General features: G+C 38.7%; 3 protein-coding genes and 1 long non-coding RNA gene across 13 annotated transcripts; 3 read left to right on the top strand and 1 right to left on the bottom strand.

Moving 5' to 3' along the window:
* Positions 1–4,298: 4,298 nt before the first annotated feature.
* On the top strand, positions 4,299–10,141 carry LOC149597298 (uncharacterized). Of its 6 annotated transcripts, none has more exons than XM_089860977.1 (16): positions 4,299–4,667; positions 4,812–4,867; positions 4,949–5,055; positions 5,113–5,477; positions 5,577–5,722; positions 6,354–6,398; positions 6,811–6,950; positions 7,015–7,156; positions 7,223–7,353; positions 7,416–7,494; positions 7,600–7,722; positions 8,465–8,641; positions 9,295–9,416; positions 9,500–9,617; positions 9,691–9,918; positions 9,984–10,141. In XM_089860977.1, the coding sequence occupies exons 4-16, from the start codon at positions 5,162–5,164 to the stop codon at positions 10,068–10,070; spliced, it is 1,854 nt and encodes a 617-aa protein (XP_089717103.1). In that variant the 5' UTR covers positions 4,299–4,667; positions 4,812–4,867; positions 4,949–5,055; positions 5,113–5,161; the 3' UTR covers positions 10,071–10,141. The 6 variants fall into 6 exon arrangements, with proteins under 6 accessions (XP_089717103.1, XP_089717101.1, XP_089717100.1 ...); XM_089860975.1 differs by having other exon boundaries at positions 4,300–4,746; positions 8,339–8,641; XM_089860974.1 differs by having other exon boundaries at positions 4,300–4,667; positions 8,339–8,641.
* LOC149597299 (uncharacterized) lies at positions 7,212–16,761 on the bottom strand. 5 transcript variants are annotated; one of them, XM_089860986.1, is made up of 4 exons: positions 16,276–16,761; positions 14,885–16,169; positions 14,439–14,584; positions 7,212–8,713 (listed from the first exon to the last, which is right to left on the bottom strand). In XM_089860986.1, exons 1-2 carry the CDS (start codon positions 16,759–16,761, stop codon positions 16,119–16,121), a joined length of 537 nt encoding a protein of 178 aa, XP_089717112.1. In that variant the 3' UTR covers positions 7,212–8,713; positions 14,439–14,584; positions 14,885–16,118. The 5 variants fall into 5 exon arrangements, with proteins under 5 accessions (XP_089717112.1, XP_089717109.1, XP_089717111.1 ...); XM_089860983.1 differs by having other exon boundaries at positions 14,885–15,080; positions 15,155–16,761; XM_089860985.1 differs by having other exon boundaries at positions 14,885–15,085; positions 15,155–16,761.
* Positions 16,762–20,176: 3,415 nt separating this feature from the next.
* Positions 20,177–20,563, top strand: LOC149597300 (uncharacterized). The gene is made up of 2 exons (XR_016379229.1): positions 20,177–20,364; positions 20,432–20,563. It is a non-coding gene; the product is annotated as an uncharacterized LOC149597300 (long non-coding RNA).
* A 209-nt stretch (positions 20,564–20,772) lies between these two features.
* On the top strand, positions 20,773–21,216 carry LOC149597301 (uncharacterized). The gene is made up of 2 exons (XM_089860988.1): positions 20,773–20,955; positions 21,034–21,216. Exons 1-2 carry the CDS (start codon positions 20,773–20,775, stop codon positions 21,214–21,216), a joined length of 366 nt encoding a protein of 121 aa, XP_089717114.1.
* The last annotated feature ends 729 nt before the right edge of the window (positions 21,217–21,945 follow it).

Raw genomic sequence — 21,945 nt, forward strand, 5'->3', positions numbered from 1 at the left:
TTCTATTTCTCTCTCTCTCTCTCTCTCTCTCTCTCTCTCTCTCTCTCTCTCTCTCTCTCTCTCTCTCTCTCTCTCTCTCTCTCTCTCTCTCTCTCTCTCTCTCTCTCTCTCTCTCTCTCTCTCTCTCTCTCTCTCTCTCTCTCTCTCTCTTTTTAGCCATATCGTAGTATACGATAGGCTCTTAGTTTGACCCGAGTCGTCGTAGTAGTAGTGGCCGGGGTTGTCGCTTCGTTATCGTCAGATTTTAGCTTAAAAGAACTTTATATTACCACAACCCACCCATAGGGGTTACTGGGCTCGGTTAGAGATTTAATTATAATTAAAATCGTTTCAGGTCAGACCCGGGAATCGAACCCGGGTCGCTGGCGCAATAGGCCAACTGAACCATAGAGACTTGATAGAAACTCCGAGTTTTTTATTATTTATTCTTATCTCTAAAATGTCGGGGTGATGTGGGGTGGGGTACCTCTTAATCTGTGGGGTCGGAAACTTTTGAATTTTTATCTGTGGGGTCGGATACTTATGAATTTAAATGTTTGGGGTTTTTATATTTATTTCCTTTTATTTATGTGCTAATTAAATAGATAACGATTTTCCCCGTTTCCTACCGCGCTCATGTGTTTCGTTCTCGTTCGGTAGCTATCGTCATCTATGTTATGTTTGACTGGAACGTTTTGGCGGTTAATTCAAATGTGGGTTTAGATAGAGCTAACATAGTGCTAAATGAGCGTTATGCGTTTGATCATTTTAGCAATTCGAGGGGATAATCACTAAAATGCGTAATCACTATAACTAAACTTTCTCTTTCAAAAGTTTCTGGGCATAAGTCCTTGTTAGAAATTTATAAGATGCGATAAGTGTGCATCGGCATAAGTCTATGTTGTAAACTCATCGAGGGGATTATCACTAAAACTATCTGTTCTTCGATTCGCCGGAATATTAGAATTACAGCATAAGTAAATTTCTACGGGTAATAATTCTATCACTGTTTAGAGTAGGGAATCGAGGGGCTATTCACTCTGATTTCATGCACGGTAAATCATTTAAGCATTGAAAAAGATAGCGCTTTTCACTCATTAGGGTAAGGTATAGAGGGGTTATCCACTCATTAGGGTAGGGTATAGAGGGGCTATTCATTCGTACGATGTGGCTACTATTACGAGCCCTTGGGCCGTCTTGTTATTTTAGTAGTTAGGGCATTTGGGACCGTCCATAAACTACGTCACGCAAAAAATGGCATTTTCTGACCCCCGCCGTCCCCCCAGATCACGCTTCGTCACGTTTTCTAACACCCCTCCCCTGAAAACCACGTCACCTTTCTTTAATCCCCCCCTAACGAACTATGATTTGTCTTAATTTACCAATTCAATTTGATTAATTTAAAGAGATTCTTGTTGAGGCATGATATGGGTTCAACTCAGAAATGTTTTGCTCGACTTGAAAGTCAAAGTTCATTTCCGTTTTAAGCTTTTACAAATATCGTTTGCCCATGATTGAGCTTTAGAACTATAATGTCTGGGTGTGCTTTTTTATAACCTTCCAAAATATTTCCATAAAGCTTAGTTAAAGGGGCACACTTCATAGTTTTCGACATTGTCACTTGAAAACCTTAGGCTAATCGAGCTTGGGATTCAGATTTTAAAAATGTGCGAAAAAAAAAAGAACCATTTAAATCGAATGGAGGATCCGATTGATTCTCGCTAATGCTAGTGGCGAAAAAACAGTGACATTAGAGAGTTTAAGCTGACACTACATTTAACAGTCCTTATGCGTACGTGTAAGCTAGTTCTGCAGTGAAAGGGTCAATCGACCTTTTACTGACTTCGCAATAAAATTAATTTTAAATGTGACGTCACGCATCAAAGGACCCCTCCCTCCCCCCTCGTCACGGACCGTCACAAACTTACAAACCCCCTCCCCCCCATAAGAGTGTGACGTAGTTTATGGACGGTCCCTTTTTTTAGTAGTCAAATGCTCTGATTTGTGCCTTATGTACAGCCCTGAATTGACCGCTCTAATTTTCGACTTTTAATGCGACCACAGCCCACTCGATCACGCAAGTTGCACGCGCTATAGAATCGGCCTCAAAACGCGTATCGCACAGCTTAACCCAAACAAGATGGTCTAGCCCATAATTAAGCCACATTGTTTACGTACTCTCGCTATCCCTACTACAATAAATATACTTCTAGTGAAATATCCCCTAATATACCGGTCAGAGGGAATAATTTTTCAATGGCTGCTTGGAAAAGAGAATCATATATCGCCAACGCCCGTTACTAAATTTCTAATACTAATACTACTACTACCACCACCACCACCACCACTACTACTACTCAAGTTAAGCTATTAGTCCCATCTTTGCAATTCCCTCTTTCAACAAGCGACTATAGAGAAGGCAGTTTAGTATCAGGCTGGCATGCCATAGGTCCAGGGTTCGATTCTCGGTGGCGGTGGAGAAGAAAGTAAATATTATAAATTTAAAAATCGTTCACATGAAAGATATGGAGCCAGCGCCACCTAGAAGTGATTTTTAAAGTACTATTTAAAAATAGCGAACGAAACACTATCATCATCATCTTCTTCTTCTACACACCATGTCAAACTAATAGCCCATCGTATATACGATGTGGCTAAATATCAAAGGAGTCCGCTTTTAACATGCCCTTCTATGGGAGGAACACCGTTTTTAGCCACATCGTATGATGAACATCTACGATGTGGGTCTTAGTTTGACCTGGCCTGGTGGTGGTGGTGGTGGTGGCGGCGGCGTCGTGAAAGAGAACTGCCTTAGACAGTATAAAATTTTTCGATCGTCATTGAAGGGAGAGTCAATGGGAGAGAATTGTGGTGAGGTGATATTTTTCGTTCGTGTATTTAAAAAAGGAAGGAAATTATGATAGTTAGGTTAAGCCATATCCCGTCGACAATAAGAGTTTCACGCTCCCCTATTTTAACATTCAAAGAAATCGAGGGAAATTTTGAAAGCAAAAGCAAGTATTTACTGACGTTCGTTTTAGAATGGTCATAGCACCGGGATATTACAATTATTGGGTGTTTTACCGAATTCTTTCTCAATCAAACTCTTCTGACCATAAGTTCATGTTAGAAATTTATAAGAAGCGATAAGTGTGCATCGGCATAAGTCTATGTTGTAAAGTCATCGAGGGGATAATCACTAAAACCAGAAGCATATAATACTTCTCTTCGAGAGAAGTGTACTACAAAGCTGGGTGAGTGTAACGTCAGTCTTCCCAACATCGGAACATTTAGAGCAAGGTTACTAAAACGAATCACATACGCGATAAATAGTTCCCTCGTCATTACTCTATTAGCGTTTAAATATTTGGCAAGACGCGCTTGCGCATTTTTGTCCCACGTCAAAACGAGGTTTGTGGGATGATTGCTGGGGACTTAGTGCCAAACAATTATAGAATTCCCCTTACGGTGCGATGCCAATTTGTAGTTTGATGAGCGGGAAAGCAAACTAAAAGGGTGAGCCTCTGAATAATGACGTTACATAACTAAAGCATTAAGAGGATACAGAGTGTCATCCTTCTTCTATTATCCCCTTCTGCTAAAACTATCTGTTCTTCGATTCGCCGGAATATTACAATTACAGCATAAGTAAATTTAAACGGTTATAATTTAATCACTGTTTAGAGTAGGGAATCGAGGGGCTATTCACTCTGATTTTATGCACGGTAAATCATTTAAGCATTGTAAAAGATAGCGCTATTCACTCAATAGGGTAAGGTATAGAGGGGTTATCCACTCATTAGGGTAGGGTATAGAGGGGCTATTCACTCGTACGATGTGGCTACTATTACGAGCCCTTGTGTCGCCTTGTTGAAAATACTGGTTCAAGTCGCTTGAAATTTTAATGAGATGTGCAAACTTAACGTTTGTTATTTTTGTGCAAAATTTCAGAAGTTTCTCTTCTATAGTTTTATTGTAAAAAAAAATTAAAACGAAAATTAGCCATAATAATTAAACGGTTTAGTCTTCAAACGGTTTAAATGTTTTTTCTTCGGTTTCACTGGTTCGAACCTCTCGAACTTTTAGTGGCAGGTAAATTAAGAACGATTTTTTTTAAAAAAAAAACTCGATAAAAATTTTGTTTCCGCATAAACACAACCTATTTCCAATTTTTTAGAATATAACTATTTCTTTTAAAAGTTTGAAGCATTGTACGATAATTTAAAACCATTCAAAACACATCTCACTAAGTGATTCAAACCCTTGAAACCGATGAAAACACACTTATGGCTACTTTCCGTTTTAAAATTTTGTAACTTTGGACAAAATTTAAAATTCCTATTTTGCACATCTCTTAAAAATTTCAAGAGATTTGAACCAAATATTTTTAGAATTTGGGGAAAAAAGGAGTCTTCAATAAATTTTTGGCGTGAACGAGTGGGCCGTCGGTAGACTGTAGTAAAGCATGGCCAACTCGATCACGCGCACCGAGACGCTAGATGCTCGCGTGGTCGAGTGGGCTATGAGTTAGAGTTTCAGTTTGTGTTTCAAATGGGCTTCCAGCCATGATTTGAGCATGGATTTTTGTATCTGTTGGGCTTCATTAATGTTACAGTACAGTACATAACGTATTAAGATAGATATAAATATTAAATATTTAAAAAGTGGCTTATATTTTCAAAATTAACGTAAGTTTATCAAGAAGAAGTGCATGCATGCCTAAATTAAATCAGTTAATCAGCGCAAAGGCTTAATAGGAAGGCAAACGTACGTTGTATGTAACGTATTTACGCGTATTTCCTCAGAATTTTCTTTATTTTGTGATATTTTAGTAAACGCCGAACCCACGTACGTCTTCAAGAAAGAAGATATTGTAGAGGGTGATAGTGTACGTACGAAACGATAATTTATATTTATTCGTCGCCAAGGCTTAAGGTAAAGTTTGTTGTTTTTGCTTTATTACTTTTAGGCAAGTAATAAACAAGCGCCAAAAACCCGCGAAAAGAAGTGTAAGCCAAAGAAAGCTGTCCTAAGCATTGACGAATTTTGTAAAGACGCCATTTTATCTAGTGCCCCGTAAGCTTTATCGTCAATACTTAATTTACCTCGCGTTAAATTACTCGCGTATCGTAGAAACCCTTACTTGGAACGCATTCAACATTTACAAATTACTAAGGAACTAATGGAGGATATTGACATATCAGAGAATAATGGTTCTGAGAACCATACGTTTCGTCAAAAGCTAAATAATGATCATCCAGTTCATGTTGAAAATAATGACTCGCGAATGACTTTAAACAACTCGTCTATTTCTAAGGACGAAGATATTGAACCAGTTCCTACTTTTGCAAATACAAAAGCTGATCTTTGTAGAAATATGTACAACAATTCATGCAAGCCAAAACCTAATGAAGCTTCGCCAACTCTTTTTTTCCCAACCGAGCCCAAAAGGGAATATGAAACTATAAGACAATTATCGGAAAATATGGACGATCAGGGTATAAGTTCGACTAACTCACTCATTGCACGAAAGATTCGATTACTAGAAATAATCCGAAAAAAAACATCCGAATTAACTTACAATTTTAACGCCGCAGCGTTCCAACTTCAAGTGACACTCTTTGCTTTGCCTGAAGAGTTACAACTGAATTTGGTGGCCGGAATCTTTAATAATTTCTCGAATAATTCGAAATTCTGGGAAAAATTGAGTGAGATCGTGGATTTCAAGGAAATACTGCAATCGGTGAGTTAGTTAATCCATTATTAGAAACAGTTCCCACAGGTCAGGGGAAATTTTTATAATGCTCCAAAAAGGTCAGGGATTTTTTAATAGTTTCAAATTTCTAACAATCTTGGGGAGTTTTTTTTTTTTTTTTTACTTGATAAATTTTCTTGGGTTTAATTTTTTGCAATTTTGAACGTTCCAGCTAGGGATGTCAACTTTCTAGGAAAATAAAAACGGTTTTCGGTTAACCGATTAATTTTAATGGCCGGTTTAACCGATCCTAAAAACTGAAAAAAAAACCGGTTTTTCAAAACCTTATGTTAGAAAAATAGAATATTATATATAATTATAGAAAATAATTACGAAAATTCTGTTATCTTCGAAAACATTTTGTTCGACCTCGCCCTTTTTAATAGCTTAATTTAGTCGCTTTTTGCTAACTATTTTTATATAAATAAGTCACTAATTCAACCAAAATTGGGCCCTGATAAATACATTTTAAGGTCCTCTTAACATTGACAACTTTTGAGTCTTTACTTGTCCAAAAAGATTAGGAAAAACCTGGCAAACTCAGCTAGAATATAAATTATTTCAAACTGTGGCTGACAAGTTAACCCTGTTGTATTTATTTAAGAGTTTTATCTGATAGGGTTCGCAAGATCCGGAAACCTCCAATATTTTCTCTTTAAGAATGGTGATTAAAAAATCTCAATGATGATATGAAGAACTTAAGGGACGCTAACGTTAAGCAGAAATATACTTTTTCTCTCGATAAAAATAAATTGGAAGAAGAAATTCAAGATTGGCAATTGAAATTTAAAGTAACAGGCGGCTCCATTATCACCCCTAGCATGCTGGCTAATCTTCTGGACACGAATTTTACCTTGCCAAAGGCAGGAACCAATCAGACCTAATGCACTAGGTCCCATTGGTTCCTGCCTTTGGTTTAACTAGCCTTTGCCAAGCTTAGCCAACGTGTAGCAGAAAAGGCATCTTTCAGGGGCATGAACGGAGCCGCCCTTTGCTTAAACGTTAGTTAATAAAAAAAAAAACAATTTAGCTTATCTTTTTCATGATTTTATAATCCTTAATTTGATTTTAATTAGAACTTGGTGCTTGAAATGAAAGGCTTGAAAATAAGCCATGAATCGGAGTTGAAACGCTTGAACCACGAAAAACAGAAGATGCAAGAACAAATCAACAATTTAATGAAAGAAAATGAGGGCCTTAAAGAAGTTCAAAATACGTATGCGTGATTTAAACTTATTTTAATATGGTTAGTTTAATTGAATTTAATTTAATTTCAACAGGGTTGAAAATTTATTAGAGCAGATGAGCGAAACCGAGAAAGAATTGATCGAGCTAAAGAGAGCCAATGAAAACGCTGGTTTAACGAACGAAACTCTTCTAGAACAAGTGATCGGTTGCGAAGAGACGATTAAGAAAGTTTCAGTAAGAATAGGAACTTAGTTTAATCATTTCTTAAGTAGAAAAATTAATATCAAAATTCACTCGCAGGAAAGTTTTATTAACGAACGCAAAAACATGGAAATCTTGATTTTTAAAATTGCGGAAGAAAGGATATCAGAAAATATCCAGAGGATTGCGAAACAAATGGAACATTGTGCCAAATCTGCCAACAGCCTCGAGTAAGCCTTTGTTAATTTAGACACTTTTGCGAATGGTTATCTAACACTTAACTTTGTCGTAGTTACTTTCGACTTGATAATATGAAAAAGTTACAATTGGAACATTTCAAAAAAATTGAGTCGCAGCGTAACAACTTTTTGGTTTGTAATTCAACTTTGTTTTTTTTTTTTTTTTGCTAAAGCCGTCACTGATTGCTAAGTGGCAAATAACAGCCGCGTCAAACTTGATTCATTTGTTTTAATTAGGATAAAATGAACGAATGTTTGAACAAATTAAACCGAGACGAACGTAACTTTAAGATCGATGACATCCCCGCAATTCCGATTGTGCCTCCGATACTCGATTCTAAGCCACCAGGATTTCATAATGTAAGTTAAGTTTTAACCTGGAGTGTGCCGATACCCGAAGCACATTTTTTAGGACCCGAACGGGTACCCGAGTCCCAATTTAAGCCTTTGCCAATACCCGCCTAGTCTGACTGTCCAGTTCATGACGTTACCGCTCAATGCTCATGTTTCAATAGAGTAGTGTCGGTAGAGAGGGGAGTAGACTGTGTATCCCTCCCTCTAGGCGCGCTTTTGTAAGAGGGGATACTGTACGCAGGCGCGGTAAGGGGGGGGTGACACTGAGCTAAGAGATAGAAGCGTGGTATGACGTTTGCATACATAGAACTGACATTACTCTATATTAATTACTCATAATTAATAATTCAATTAGTGACAAGTTATTAATTAATTAATGTTGGGATAATGGCTCAGCTTTGAAATCTAGCTCTAAAGACTGAAAGGAAAAACAAGACCCAAATTGGGCCTGAAAGCTAATTTTGGGGGTTTTGCAGGACCCGACGGGTAATTGAAAATTGGAACCGATACTCGCGGCGGGTAAAATTTTCTATTACCCGAAGTTTACCCGACACCCAAAAATAAAGACCCGCTGCACAGCCCTGGTTTTAATGTTATTTGTTAATAAGTTTTGTTATTTTAGGCTAATACTAATACAGGGGCAATGCAAGGTCTACTGCCATTCATGATGAATAATCGACCGCCGTTATTTCCTAATCCTCCCCCCATTGTCAATCGATTCATGTTTCCAACATTACCGCCACCGAAGGGAAATGGCGCTTTTGCTAATGATACGATGCCTCTTCCTCATTTTGAACCGCCTGGAATTCAGCCATCTCAGTTGTCATCTTCATCGTCATCAGGACCTTCGAGGCCTAGTTCTTCCACTTCCAGTTTGTTCGATCAATTGTCCCCGATACATTTGCCTTCGCAATTCGTCGCGAGTGTAAGTTCTCGCGTTTAAATATTCTCACTCTCGGCGGAGTCTAGTGGCCCAATTCCCAGGGTTCATACAAACCTGGAAAACCCAGGGAAATAAATAGTTGACAAAAATTCGGAAATTTAGAATATTTAGTAAAATTCAGGGAAATTTGTGATGTGTGTGTTTGCAAACAGGGGCCGACTAATTAAGGAAAATGTTCTTCGGAGGCTCATAATTCTGTTTCTATTAGAGGTACGGGGATGTCCTTTGAGTGTTTTATAGTCCTATTTGACCCCTTTTCAAGGATACTAAAAACTTCGAGGCCGAGTAACTAAGCAAAATGTTGGTTAACATAACTTCCCTTAGATTAACATGGGCTTATATGCATTATGACACTTATGGTAGTGTCTCACTTGTTGTTATTATGTTATTTAATATTGGTTCTATTTTATTTTGTTGAAAGTCCTTTGAGTATTTTATAGTCCTAGATATTTGTCCCCTTTCCAACGATATGTTACAGCAAACGGGGGCCAAATAACTCAGACCACATGAAATTCCAGGAAAAACCTGGCAATCTCAGGGAAATGGCTTTTCCAAAAGTTGTATGGACCCTGATTCCCGTAATTTTGAATCTATTAATAATTTCTTGTATGGTATCCACTCTTTTATGTCTTTAGCCTAAAAATGTAGCGTCTAAATGCGAAACATCTTCCAAAGCTCAATCCCAAAGTGCCAAGGGCAAAAGTAGCTTTGATAAAATAGTACAAATGATTAAACATAAGCTGCCATATTTGAGCGAGTAAGTGAAATGAGCCAGACGATAAAGGCGTGGCGCGATAAAGGCGTGGCGTTATTAATAAACATTTTTCTAACGATTGACAGAAACGAAATTAACGCGTACATTAAGGCGTATCGCGCTACGGGAGAAAGATTTACGGGTAAACTGAATGAGGATATAGCCAAGACGTTGACGGAGTATATTCTAAGTGATGAAAGCGCTGTAAGCCTTGGTTTAACTTTAATTAGGGTTAGCTTCGTAATGGGAGAATTAATCGAACATTTTTGAATTAAAGAGTCCACTAGGTTTTGACGCCAAGCACAAGACCAAACCCATTCTAAAAGATATGTCGAGTGTGATTCCGCCAGTATGTTCCCCCGAGCCAACTATCGCGAAAATGTGGAAAATCAACGATAAACCCAGAGGAAACTTTAAGACCAAAGACTGTACCATATGTTTTGAACCTATAACGAAAGGTAGCGCTTATCAAGCCGAGTGCGGTCATAATTGTTTTCACGAAACGGTAAACTTTGACTTGATTTTAAACCTCTTAATGTTAATTTTAATTTCTTGGTCAATTTATACAAGTGTGTTCGCCCTTGGTTGATGGAAAACAGTTCCTGCCCGATTTGCAGAAAATATCTGCTTTTGCCTGAAGAATTTCCTAAACTTTAAATGTTACACTTAAGCAACTTGTCAAGGGAATTTATTTTTTCAAACAATAAAAATATTAAACGTTCCAGTTATATGTGTTACGGTCTTCCTTTTAATTAATTTTAGGATTCGACTTTCCATGATGGGTAGAGATTTTGAAACTTGAGGCCTGTTAATTTGGCCAATCACAACGCGATTTACTATGCTTGTGTGATCTTATAGTGTTTTCCATTGTGAGTGCTTCGAAAAAATATTCGTCTTTCATAGGGGCAAAAAACGAGCGGCTCTGTTCGTCTTCCATAGCACCAGTCGGTCCCCCACCCCCCTCCCTTATTGATCCCTTCCGACATGGATGAAACCAGGATAGCCGACTCTAGCTTTGGCCTATAGTAACCGATTTTCGAAACGTGACCGTGGCGCCCCCTTTTTTTCGTACGGAACATTGGGGAAACTAGTCCCTTGCCCCCCCCCGAGCATCTAATTATAAAACCCAGAAAAACTCTATGAAACCCAGAAAAACTCTATGAAACCCAGAAAAACTCTATGAAACCCAGAAAAACTCTATGAAACCCAGAAAAACTATGAAACCCAGAAAAACTCTATGAAACCCAGAAAAACTCTATGAAACCCAGAAAAACTCTATGAAACCCAGAAAAACTCTATGAAACCCAGAAAAACTCTATGAAACCCAGAAAAACTCTATGAAACCCAGAAAAATTCTATGAAACCCAGAAAAACTCTATGAAACCCAGAAAAACTCTATGAAACCCAGAAAAACTCTATGAAACCCAGAAAAACTCTATAAAACCCAGAAAAACTCTATAAAACCCAGAAAAACTCTATAAAACCCAGAAAAACTCTATAAAACCCAGAAAAACTCTATAAAACCCAGAAAAACTCTATAAAACCCAGAAAAACTCTATAAAACCCAGAAAAACTCTATAAAACCCAGAAAAACTCTATAAAACCCAGAAAAACTCTATAAAACCCAGAAAAACTCTATAAAACCCAGAAAAACTCTATAAAACCCAGAAAAACTCTATAAAACCCAGAAAAACTCTATAAAACCCAGAAAAACTCTATAAAACCCAGAAAAACTCTATAAAACCCAGAAAAACTCTATAAAACCCAGAAAAACTCTATAAAACCCAGAAAAACTCTATAAAACCCAGAAAAACTCTATAAAACCCAGAAAAACTCTATAAAACCCAGAAAAACTCTATAAAACCCAGAAAAACTCTATGAAACCCAGAAAAACTCTATGAAACCCAGAAAAACTCTATGAAACCCAGAAAAACTCTATGAAACCCAGAAAAACTCTATGAAACCCAGAAAAACTCTATAAAACCCAGAAAAACTCTATAAAACCCAGAAAAACTCTATGAAACCCAGAAAAACTCTATGAAACCCAGAAAAACTCTATGAAACCCAGAAAAACTCTATGAAACCCAGAAAAATTCTATGAAACCCAGAAAAACTCTATGAAACCCAGAAAAACTCTATGAAACCCAGAAAAACTCTATGAAACCCAGAAAAACTCTATGAAACCCAGAAAAACTCTATGAAACCCAGAAAAACTCTATGAAACCCAGAAAAACTCTATAAAACCCAGAAAAACTCTATAAAACCCAGAAAAACTCTATAAAACCCAGAAAAACTCTATAAAACCCAGAAAAACTCTATGAAACCCAGAAAAACTCTATGAAACCCAGAAAAAAACTATGAAACCCAGAAAAATTCTATGAAACCCAGAAAAACTCTATGAAACCCAGAAAAACTCTATGAAACCCAGAAAAACTCTATGAAACCCAGAAAAACTCTATGAAACCCAGAAAAACTCTATGAAACCCAGAAAAACTCTATGAAACCCAGAAAAACTCTATGAAACCCAGAAAAACTCTATGAAACCCAGAAAAACTCTATGAAACCCAGAAAAACTCTATGAAACCCAGAAAAACTCTATGAAACCCAGAAAAACTCTATGAAACCCAGAAAAACTCTATAAAACCCAGAAAAACTCTATAAAACCCAGAAAAACTATAAAACCCAGAAAAACTCTATAAAACCCAGAAAAACTCTATAAAACCCAGAAAAACTCTATAAAACCCAGAAAAACTCTATAAAACCCAGAAAAACTCTATAAAACCCAGAAAAACTCTATAAAACCCAGAAAAACTCTATAAAACCCAGAAAAACTCTATAAAACCCAGAAAAACTCTATAAAACCCAGAAAAACTCTATAAAACCCAGAAAAACTCTATAAAACCCAGAAAAACTCTATAAAACCCAGAAAAACTCTATGAAACCCAGAAAAACTCTATGAAACCCAGAAAAACTCTATGAAACCCAGAAAAACTCTATGAAACCCAGAAAAACTCTATGAAACCCAGAAAAACTCTATGAAACCCAGAAAAACTCTATGAAACCCAGAAAAACTCTATAAAACCCAGAAAAACTCTATAAAACCCAGAAAAACTCTATAAAACCCAGAAAAACTCTATGAAACCCAGAAAAACTCTATGAAACCCAGAAAAACTCTATGAAACCCAGAAAAAAACTATGAAACCCAGAAAAATTCTATGAAACCCAGAAAAACTCTATGAAACCCAGAAAAACTCTATGAAACCCAGAAAAACTCTATGAAACCCAGAAAAACTCTATGAAACCCAGAAAAACTCTATGAAACCCAGAAAAACTCTATGAAACCCAGAAAAACTCTATGAAACCCAGAAAAACTCTATGAAACCCAGAAAAACTCTATAAAACCCAGAAAAACTCTATAAAACCCAGAAAAACTCTATAAAACCCAGAAAAACTCTATGAAACCCAGAAAAACTCTATGAAACCCAGAAAAACTCTATGAAACCCAGAAAAAAACTATGAAACCCAGAAAAATTCTATGAAACCCAGAAAAACTCTATGAAACCCAGAAAAACTCTATGAAACCCAGAAAAACTCTATGAAACCCAGAAAAACTCTATGAAACCCAGAAAAACTCTATGAAACCCAGAAAAACTCTATGAAACCCAGAAAAACTCTATGAAACCCAGAAAAACTCTATGAAACCCAGAAAAACTCTATGAAACCCAGAAAAACTCTATAAAACCCAGAAAAACTCTATAAAACCCAGAAAAACTCTATGAAACCCAGAAAAACTCTATGAAACCCAGAAAAACTCTATGAAACCCAGAAAAAAACTATGAAACCCAGAAAAATTCTATGAAACCCAGAAAAACTCTATGAAACCCAGAAAAACTCTATGAAACCCAGAAAAACTCTATGAAACCCAGAAAAACTCTATGAAACCCAGAAAAACTCTATGAAACCCAGAAAAACTCTATGAAACCCAGAAAAACTCTATGAAACCCAGAAAAACTCTATGAAACCCAGAAAAACTCTATAAAACCCAGAAAAACTCTATAAAACCCAGAAAAACTCTATAAAACCCAGAAAAACTCTATGAAACCCAGAAAAACTCTATGAAACCCAGAAAAACTCTATGAAACCCAGAAAAAAACTATGAAACCCAGAAAAATTCTATGAAACCCAGAAAAACTCTATGAAACCCAGAAAAACTCTATGAAACCCAGAAAAACTCTATGAAACCCAGAAAAACTCTATGAAACCCAGAAAAACTCTATGAAACCCAGAAAAACTCTATGAAACCCAGAAAAACTCTATGAAACCCAGAAAAACTCTATGAAACCCAGAAAAACTCTATGAAACCCAGAAAAACTCTATAAAACCCAGAAAAACTCTATAAAACCCAGAAAAACTCTATAAAACCCAGAAAAACTCTATAAAACCCAGAAAAACTCTATGAAACCCAGAAAAACTCTATAAAACCCAGAAAAACTCTATAAAACCCAGAAAAACTCTATAAAACCCAGAAAAACTCTATAAAACCCAGAAAAACTCTATAAAACCCAGAAAAACTCTATAAAACCCAGAAAAACTCTATAAAACCCAGAAAAACTCTATGAAACCCAGAAAAACTCTATGAAACCCAGAAAAACTCTATAAAACCCAGAAAAACTCTATAAAACCCAGAAAAACTCTATAAAACCCAGAAAAACTCTATAAAACCCAGAAAAACTCAATAAAACCCAGAAAAACTCAATAAAACCCAGAAAAACTCTATGAAACCCAGAAAAACTCTATGAAACCCAGAAAAACTCTATGAAACCCAGAAAAACTCTATGAAACCCAGAAAAACTCTATGAAACCCAGAAAAACTCTATAAAACCCAGAAAAACTCTATAAAACCCAGAAAAACTCTATAAAACCCAGAAAAACTCTATAAAACCCAGAAAAACTCTATGAAACCCAGAAAAACTCTATGAAACCCAGAAAAACTCTATGAAACCCAGAAAAACTCTATAAAATTACTTTCAAGTGTAGCAATTTCACATTGGCAAAGCACCTCGATGTTCTTAAGTACCACTTGGCCTTCAGTATCATCGTGTTCATTTACTTTCTTGGATCCAGATGCTGTTTTACTCTTGGGCGGCATATTGAAATAAATTGGTTTCGATCTAGCGACGTTAAAATGAAACTAAACTTAACAACTCGTGCGCGAAATAAGATAATTATAAGATTTCAGCTAAATACAAACACCGTCTTGTTACAATCACCAAAAGCGTGTCACAAACAACAACGGTTTTTCGCGCTTTAAAATACAACTCAGTAATCAAGCCAATCACCGTCATATAGTTGGCCATCCAATCAGCGCTGGCCCTTAATTGGCTTACATTTTTTGCCCTGTTCCGTTGGCGTTTTCCACGGAATAGGAGTGATAATGGTATTTCTATTAAAATTGCCTTAAATGTGTTTACGTCTATACTAATATTGCTCCATGGTGGCAGATTGCTAACAGCATATAGTAAATGGGCTCGCTTTATACTAACGCTAGCAGGGACTACTCCCTGGTCGATGGTAGGGATGCCATATTGGGCTGGAAAGCCGCCAATTGGGCTTCTTCTCCAAAATATTGGCTCGAAATTGGGCTTGTCTGCGTTTTTGTTTGGCTTTCTGTACTTAAAATACCGCCAATAGGCGAAGATCATTAGAATGCCCAAAAAACCGACAAATGGTAGTCTAAAAACCTTTTGAGCAGCTTATAATTCGTCAATTTATGATTAAATAAAGTGGTTTCAATTAGTTATAGGTTTTAAAAATTGTGCCATTATGTAATACGCATTGAAAAACTAATTCCAAATTTTCACGATCATCATTTTTTGGGCTGGATTGTTTAGATCTTTTTTAGTCAGTTTTTGGGCTTCTTTTCGAAATATAGACTGGCGGTTTTTGGGCTTGTTTCCAATTTGATATTGGCAGGTTGAAGTACAAGGTTTTCAATCTGGCATCCCTGCTCAGTCGACAATTAAGCCGCTTCTAATCTTAGCCCGGCGAGACAGTTAGTTCGCTTTTTCGCTTTTAATCGTGATTAAGTGAAGTTGGGCTTTGTTTTAATCTTCTAAAAGCAGACCTTTCGTTTGAAGTTTAATGTTAGGCCCTGAACTTGAAAGCCGGGATAGAGACAGAAAACGTGGCCTCGTCGTGAGTCGTGTATCGCGCTTTTCTCTTTCCGAACCTAGGCCTCGGCCTCGTGCCCGCGCGCGTTGTAACGCCACGTGGCGTTAAAATGGCGTCCCTGTATCTTAAATTAGGCAAAGTTTAATTGTTTTAATCCTTTATTTCGATATCTTCCGAACATGTTAAGAAATTTCCGTCGTCAAGTAGTCGCGAAATAGATTGAATTTTAAGGTCCGTGATTGATTCTGGTGCGTGATGGTACTTTAGAGTTCAACGGGTTCCCGGGATGGCACCGACTGAAGTGAGCCCCTGATCCCGCTGGGGGGATCTGACCGGTGTCCCGGCGCCTGTGTACAGAGAGATCGACCAAGACTGAACGCCGCGACTAAACGAGAGACGACCTTTGAACGAAATTTCTTTTGGAACTGGTCAAGTAATCAGCCCAGGATGGCTCATTTCGCGGCGGACCTTTTCTGGAAAGCACGTGTGTTGGCGGTGGGTGAGTTTGTGATAACGGCAAATTAACCGAGCACGTTAGATGAATTTAAGAGCAATTGCGAGTTTTTCGGAAATTTGGACGAACCCCTAAATATTTAGGGATATGTTAAGCGAGTTAAATAGTAGCTTTGAAACTAGTTTTAGAGAAATATTTATATTTAAGTCTTATAAATGATAAAATAAGCGCGCTTACCCTTCGTTGGATATCACAGTCGTCCACGTGATCGGGACTCGACTCTTCTTCCATATTCCCCTGGAACATTAGCTGATGATCGCTAATGTTATAGACCTGTTTGTTCTGGGATAAGAGAAACTCTATGTGCCGAGCTAGTTCGGGTGTCGTTCCTCTTTTGACGGCGTGGACTTTTTCAAATGCCGAAATTACACTACCTCTAAGTCGCGTATCCTGGACATTGTTTTCGGTAGCCACGTGATTTTTAGTGCTATCAGACGTTTGACGTTCCAGGTCAACTTGGGTTTTAATTTTAGTATAAAGTGGGTCACCATAGATTCTCGTATCTTGAACGATCGGGACAAAAATTTCGCCACCTTTCGTAACGAAAGTTTGTCTGACATAGACTATATCGTCCTTGACGGCCAGATGCGCTCTTATCAAGCGTTCAATTTCTACTTCGCAAATATCCTTCAATAATGACATTCCAAAGTACTCCGCAGCCATGTTTCTTTACGATTCCCAAACATTAGTTAATAGTACTTGCTCGTACGAGCTCCAACGAAAGTAAACAACCGGGCCCTCCCCAATACCACACCCGGAAAAAACCAGTTTTACGCACATTTTTCTCACTACGCGACGCTAGTGTTTTTATTTTCACCTCTCTGCCTCGCTGTTTGGGAGGAACGGTACCGTTTCTAGCCTGTAAAAATACTTCATAGATGATGGCCGGCGCGAGGTAGGGAGAAGTGAACTTCGTGTAAAGTTATATATTTCTGATGTATCGTATAAACTTGGTAGCTGTTCCAACACTCATTAAAAACGTCACGTCGACGGTCGAATGAGTCCCCTGACACGTCAAAAAGTGGTGAAGCCGAGACTAATACCGCCTTGTGACAAAATATAACGGTATCACCGGATTTAATATAATAAGCAATTGCAGGGCCCACGTTTTTCTTCACGCTGTATTTGTCCGACTGAGGAGAGTGTAGCTAGCGAAATAGCCCGGCTTCTCTCCTTTTACGCCCCCCTTGTATTTTGAAAGGGGCACTGCTGGGACTATGGCGCCCGAATACTTAGGCATCTTATTACTTCTTCCTAGTAAACTAGATATCACTTCTTGCTCGTCCTACTCGTAAATTATCTCGAGTAGTTTTTTAAAACGTAGCTGTGTTCGCCGCTACAAGGCTTTTTATTCGCTGTCGTCTGACTCGAGGCGTAGCTCGAAATTAGAGACGTCGTCGCTCTCTGTCTCTACCCTCGCACACTTTGATCACACCCCGATTAAATTTAATCAACAAATTTTTTTTTCCAAGAATAATTTAAAAGATAAAATTTAGACAAAACAATATTTAACATCGTAACTAATTAAAAATAGAAAACGAATTTATAAAAAAACTATTTACGAAGAGTCCTTTTTAGTCTTTCTCAAAGCGGCAATTGTAGTGTAATTTAAAGACATCGCCCATTTTCATCTGTTGTACAACTTTCTACAATGACACAATGTAACACGTTACATGTGTTATACAAATTTTTACCGCTTTGATTAGTTACAATCTTACCCTTGGTATTTGCTTTACGGCTAGTTGAAATTCGGCGGACAGGTTTTTTATTTCGGCATTCAGGTTTTTTATTTTGGCTTCGAAATTACTTTTAAGTCTACGAATTTCACTTTGGCTTAGCGCCTCGACGTTTTCAAGTAAAATTTTGCCTTCAGTATCACCTTCTTTGTTGACTTTCTTCGATCCAGATGATTTTTTACTCTTGGGTGGCATTGAAATAAATTGGTGGAGTGAAAATAAAACTAAACTTAATAAGACAATTAAAAGATTTGAACTAAATACAAGCACTGTCTTGCTGCAAACTGTAATCCCCAAAAACGTGTCACAAACAACAACGATTTTTCGCGCTTTAAATACAACTCAGTAATCAAGCCAATCACCGTCATATAGTTGGCCATCCAATCAGCGCTGGCCCTTAATAGGCTCGACGACTCTGACTCGAGGCGAAGCTCGAAATAAGAGTAGTCGCTCTCCGTGTTCACTCTTGCGGGTTTGGAGCAAACAGATCTCCGCTTGTTGGAACTGTAAATGAGAGATTAAAATAGTTTCGTCTAGCGCCTCTAATCCGTACCAAGGCGAAGCTAAAGTCACGCCCATTACTCGCATTGTGGCCTTTCATGGCTATTGGCGCTAGTCGCTCGGCAACCTTCTCGGACTTTTTTTCCAAGAATAATTTAAAAGATAAAATTTAGACAAAACAATATTTAACATCGTAATTAATTAAAATTAGAAAAACAAATGTATAAAATTAAAAAAACCTATTTTCACATAGTCTTTCTTCGCTTTTCGCCTGCATTTTCCAAGACGCACGTCAATATTTTACAGCCTTCGTTGATTAACAAAGATTTAGAGAATTGGAACCAATTGTGAAGATGCAATTCAGTAGTCGTTTCGGTGGACCATATTTCATCGCTTTGTTCATCTGAAACGCTCAATCCGTAGTTCTAGCTTTTCCAGTTAATTTGAATTCGTAAAGTCCGTCCGATACTACTTTGGATTCGATAGTGATTGTCCAGTCGTTTAAACCGCCCCCAGTTAGGGGCACACGAGCATCGCATCATGCTTTTCTGCCAACTGCAAAATTTTCACGGCGTTATCAACGTTAATATTCCGAGTCATAACAAAAGCGCACATATCCTTTAACTCCTCCAAAATGCACAAACTAGCAGCTTCTACCAATTTGGCGTAAGTCTTTTCGATCGCATTTGGTATTTTTCCAGTGTAAAGGTACTGCAACAAATCTTGCACCGTCTCGCCGTCAAAAATATCTACCCAATCAACGACCTTGTCTCGTCTTCCTTCCATATCCAATTCAAACATGGCGCGAAAATAATCTGAATTTGAAGAGAGGACAAATGTATGCAGGGGAAGTTCTTCTCCTTGGTTTTGATGGTACAGTCGTTTAGGATACCATTGTTGAGCATACGTTGGTACGAATCAATCAAGCGGTTGTACAATTCAGTTACCCTTGGCTTCTTATCGTAACAGGACCCCATATTCAAGACGCACGTCAATATTTTACAGCCTTCGTTGATTAACAAAGATTTGGAGAATTGGAACCAATTGTGAAGAGGCAATTCAGTAGTCGTTTCGGTGGACCATATTTCATCGCTTTGTTCATCTAAAACGCTCAATTTGCAATATGCCTTCCCATACTAGCTTTTCCAGTTAATTTGAATTCGTAAAGTCCGTCCGATACTACTTTGGATTCGATAGTGATTGTCCAGGGGTTGAAACCGCCCCCAGTTAGGGGCACACGAGCATCGCATACCTTGACACCTTCCGCAACTACATATTCCAATACCAATCGAAATTGTAAACGAATATGCCCACCATCGAAGATGTGATCCACAAACTGAATGGGTCCACAGTCTTCTCAAAATTAGACCTTAACAAAGGTTACCATCAGTTACTACTAGGTGAATCGTCCCGAGATATCACTACCTTCAGTACGCATCGCGGCCTCTTTCGGTACAAAAGACTGAGTTTTGGAATAAGCTCGGCAGCCGAAATCTTTCATCACGTTATCCATTGCATCATCCAGAACATCGACGGCGCTCTAAATGTCTCGGATGATCTTTTGGTTTTCGGAAAAAACTTGACTGACCATGACGAGGCACTGGACAAAGCCTGAAGAGATCCAGCCGGAGAAGGAATTACAAGGACACATTGTCAAGCAAGGAGAGACGCGTCCAGTAAACGAGCCATTGCCTCAAGGGCCTCAACTTCCAACAACGACAAATGAAGTAATTCGGATTTAAAATATCCAGGAAGATGAAAACACTCTAGCAAAAGAAATCGTCTCTCCACTAAGACGAGACCAAGAGCGCAAACTCCCGAAGGAACGTCACCACCCCAAAATGTACCGGAAGAAAGACAGACCTCGGTCTTCCTCCGAATCCCTCGAGGAAGTAGAAGAAATGATAGGATCATTCAGACCAGTTTTCCGAAAAAGAGAAGTCGAGAACAAGAAGTACGTCAGCCTGAAGAGATCTAGCTGGAGAAGGAATTACAAGGACACATTGTCCATCATGAAGAGACTCCTCCGGTAACCGAGCCATTGCCTCAACTTCCAATAGTGACAACTCAAGTAGTTCCCACTTCAACTCCTACAGCTGGAACAACAAAAAGAGACCATCCTACGACGTCGACAACGGATGGGGATAAGGCATAGGAAAAAGACCCTTTGCAAATTGAGCAGTTCGTCGACTGTCTGACAACGAAAGTATGTCCGAACCGGAAATGGAAAAACGAGGTCACCCAACTTCTTCTTCCGCCGCCGCCGCTTCTGGACCATAGAGAAGAGCAGCGCGAAAATTAACGAGCAGTAGTCTTAGTCTCTCTAGCGACGAACCTGACATGAAGCACGCACGTCTTTTTACATTAGACGAAGGAAGAAGCCATCGAGAAAGTTATCCAGTAGCGAGGATACATCTACAAAAAAAGCTACCTCCAAATGGTCCTCATACCCACAACCAACGAAGAACGGTATTGGCCCAAAAAAGCTCAATTCCGGGATGAAATAAGTTCCACCCCTGAAGAATTATGCAGGACGTCGAAAACGAGTGCGAGCTCCCAACGACAGGAAGCGCGTCACGACGAGTCTCGAAGGAGAACCTCAACCTTTGGCGAGTATACAGTAAGGAGCCCGTTTGGATCACAAAACGCTTGAAGCCACGAACCTTTAGTTCTCATATTAGAATATTGTGAATCCTAGAGTAGCGGGGAAAACATTCATTCTCCCCGAAGCAGAAAGAAGATGCAAATAGAGAAGGAAGCGCTCCAAAGGTTCTCCAATTACGTAACTGGAATGAAGATGACACTGCGGGAGACCGACCACGAGCCACTGGTAGCCCAATTCTACAAACAAAAACTCTTCACCCAGGCTACAACGCGTTAAAATCAAGATGACGCCCTACCTCTACACTGTTCGAGGAACTAGTAGCTGCAGACACACTCAAAGTCCGTTGCAACTCGCGAGGGGCAAAGACGAAGAGTTCCGAGACGAGATTGCTGCCGCCCATATCCAGATGATCCTATCGAGCTTACCCGCTACGGATCAAGGCGTAGCTGAAAGAGCAACGGGAAGACACACCAGTTGTTGAAAGTACAGAAAAGAAGGATGGCCAAACAAAGAAAAGAAACTTCCAAGAGATACGCGGCTACCGTTCTATCAAGTCCGCTACGAAATATCCAGCCAAGATGGAATCGAAATGAGAGGTCAACGACTTATCATTCCTAAACCTCTAAGAAGTCGGATCATAGATCAAATTCACAGCGGACATCGCAAAATGCCGAGCCAGAGCCAAAGCGGCGGTATGTTGGTCAGAACTATCGAAAGAAATAGACGAGAAAGTACTTACGCAGAGTTTCCGGATCGACCGTCGCAAAGTGTCGCCATGGATCTATTTAATGATGGTACCTTCTCGTAACAGACGATTTCTCTCGATGTTTCGAAGTACAGTTACTACGTGGATCTCGAAGCTGATGCCGCGTCATGTAATACCAGAAATCGCCAGGAGTGACAACGGGCCTCAGTTCGATCCCACCAAAACACCAGCTTTCCGTCAGTTTGCGACGCAGTATATGGCTTCAAACGCGTCACCTCGAGCCCAAAGTAACCCTCAAA

Source organism: Phalangium opilio, unplaced genomic scaffold, assembly GCF_054372755.1.
Source record: "Phalangium opilio isolate 3A_F unplaced genomic scaffold, DU_Popi_V2 ptg000362l_1, whole genome shotgun sequence".
NCBI classification, from domain to species: Eukaryota; Metazoa; Arthropoda; class Arachnida; order Opiliones; family Phalangiidae; genus Phalangium; species Phalangium opilio.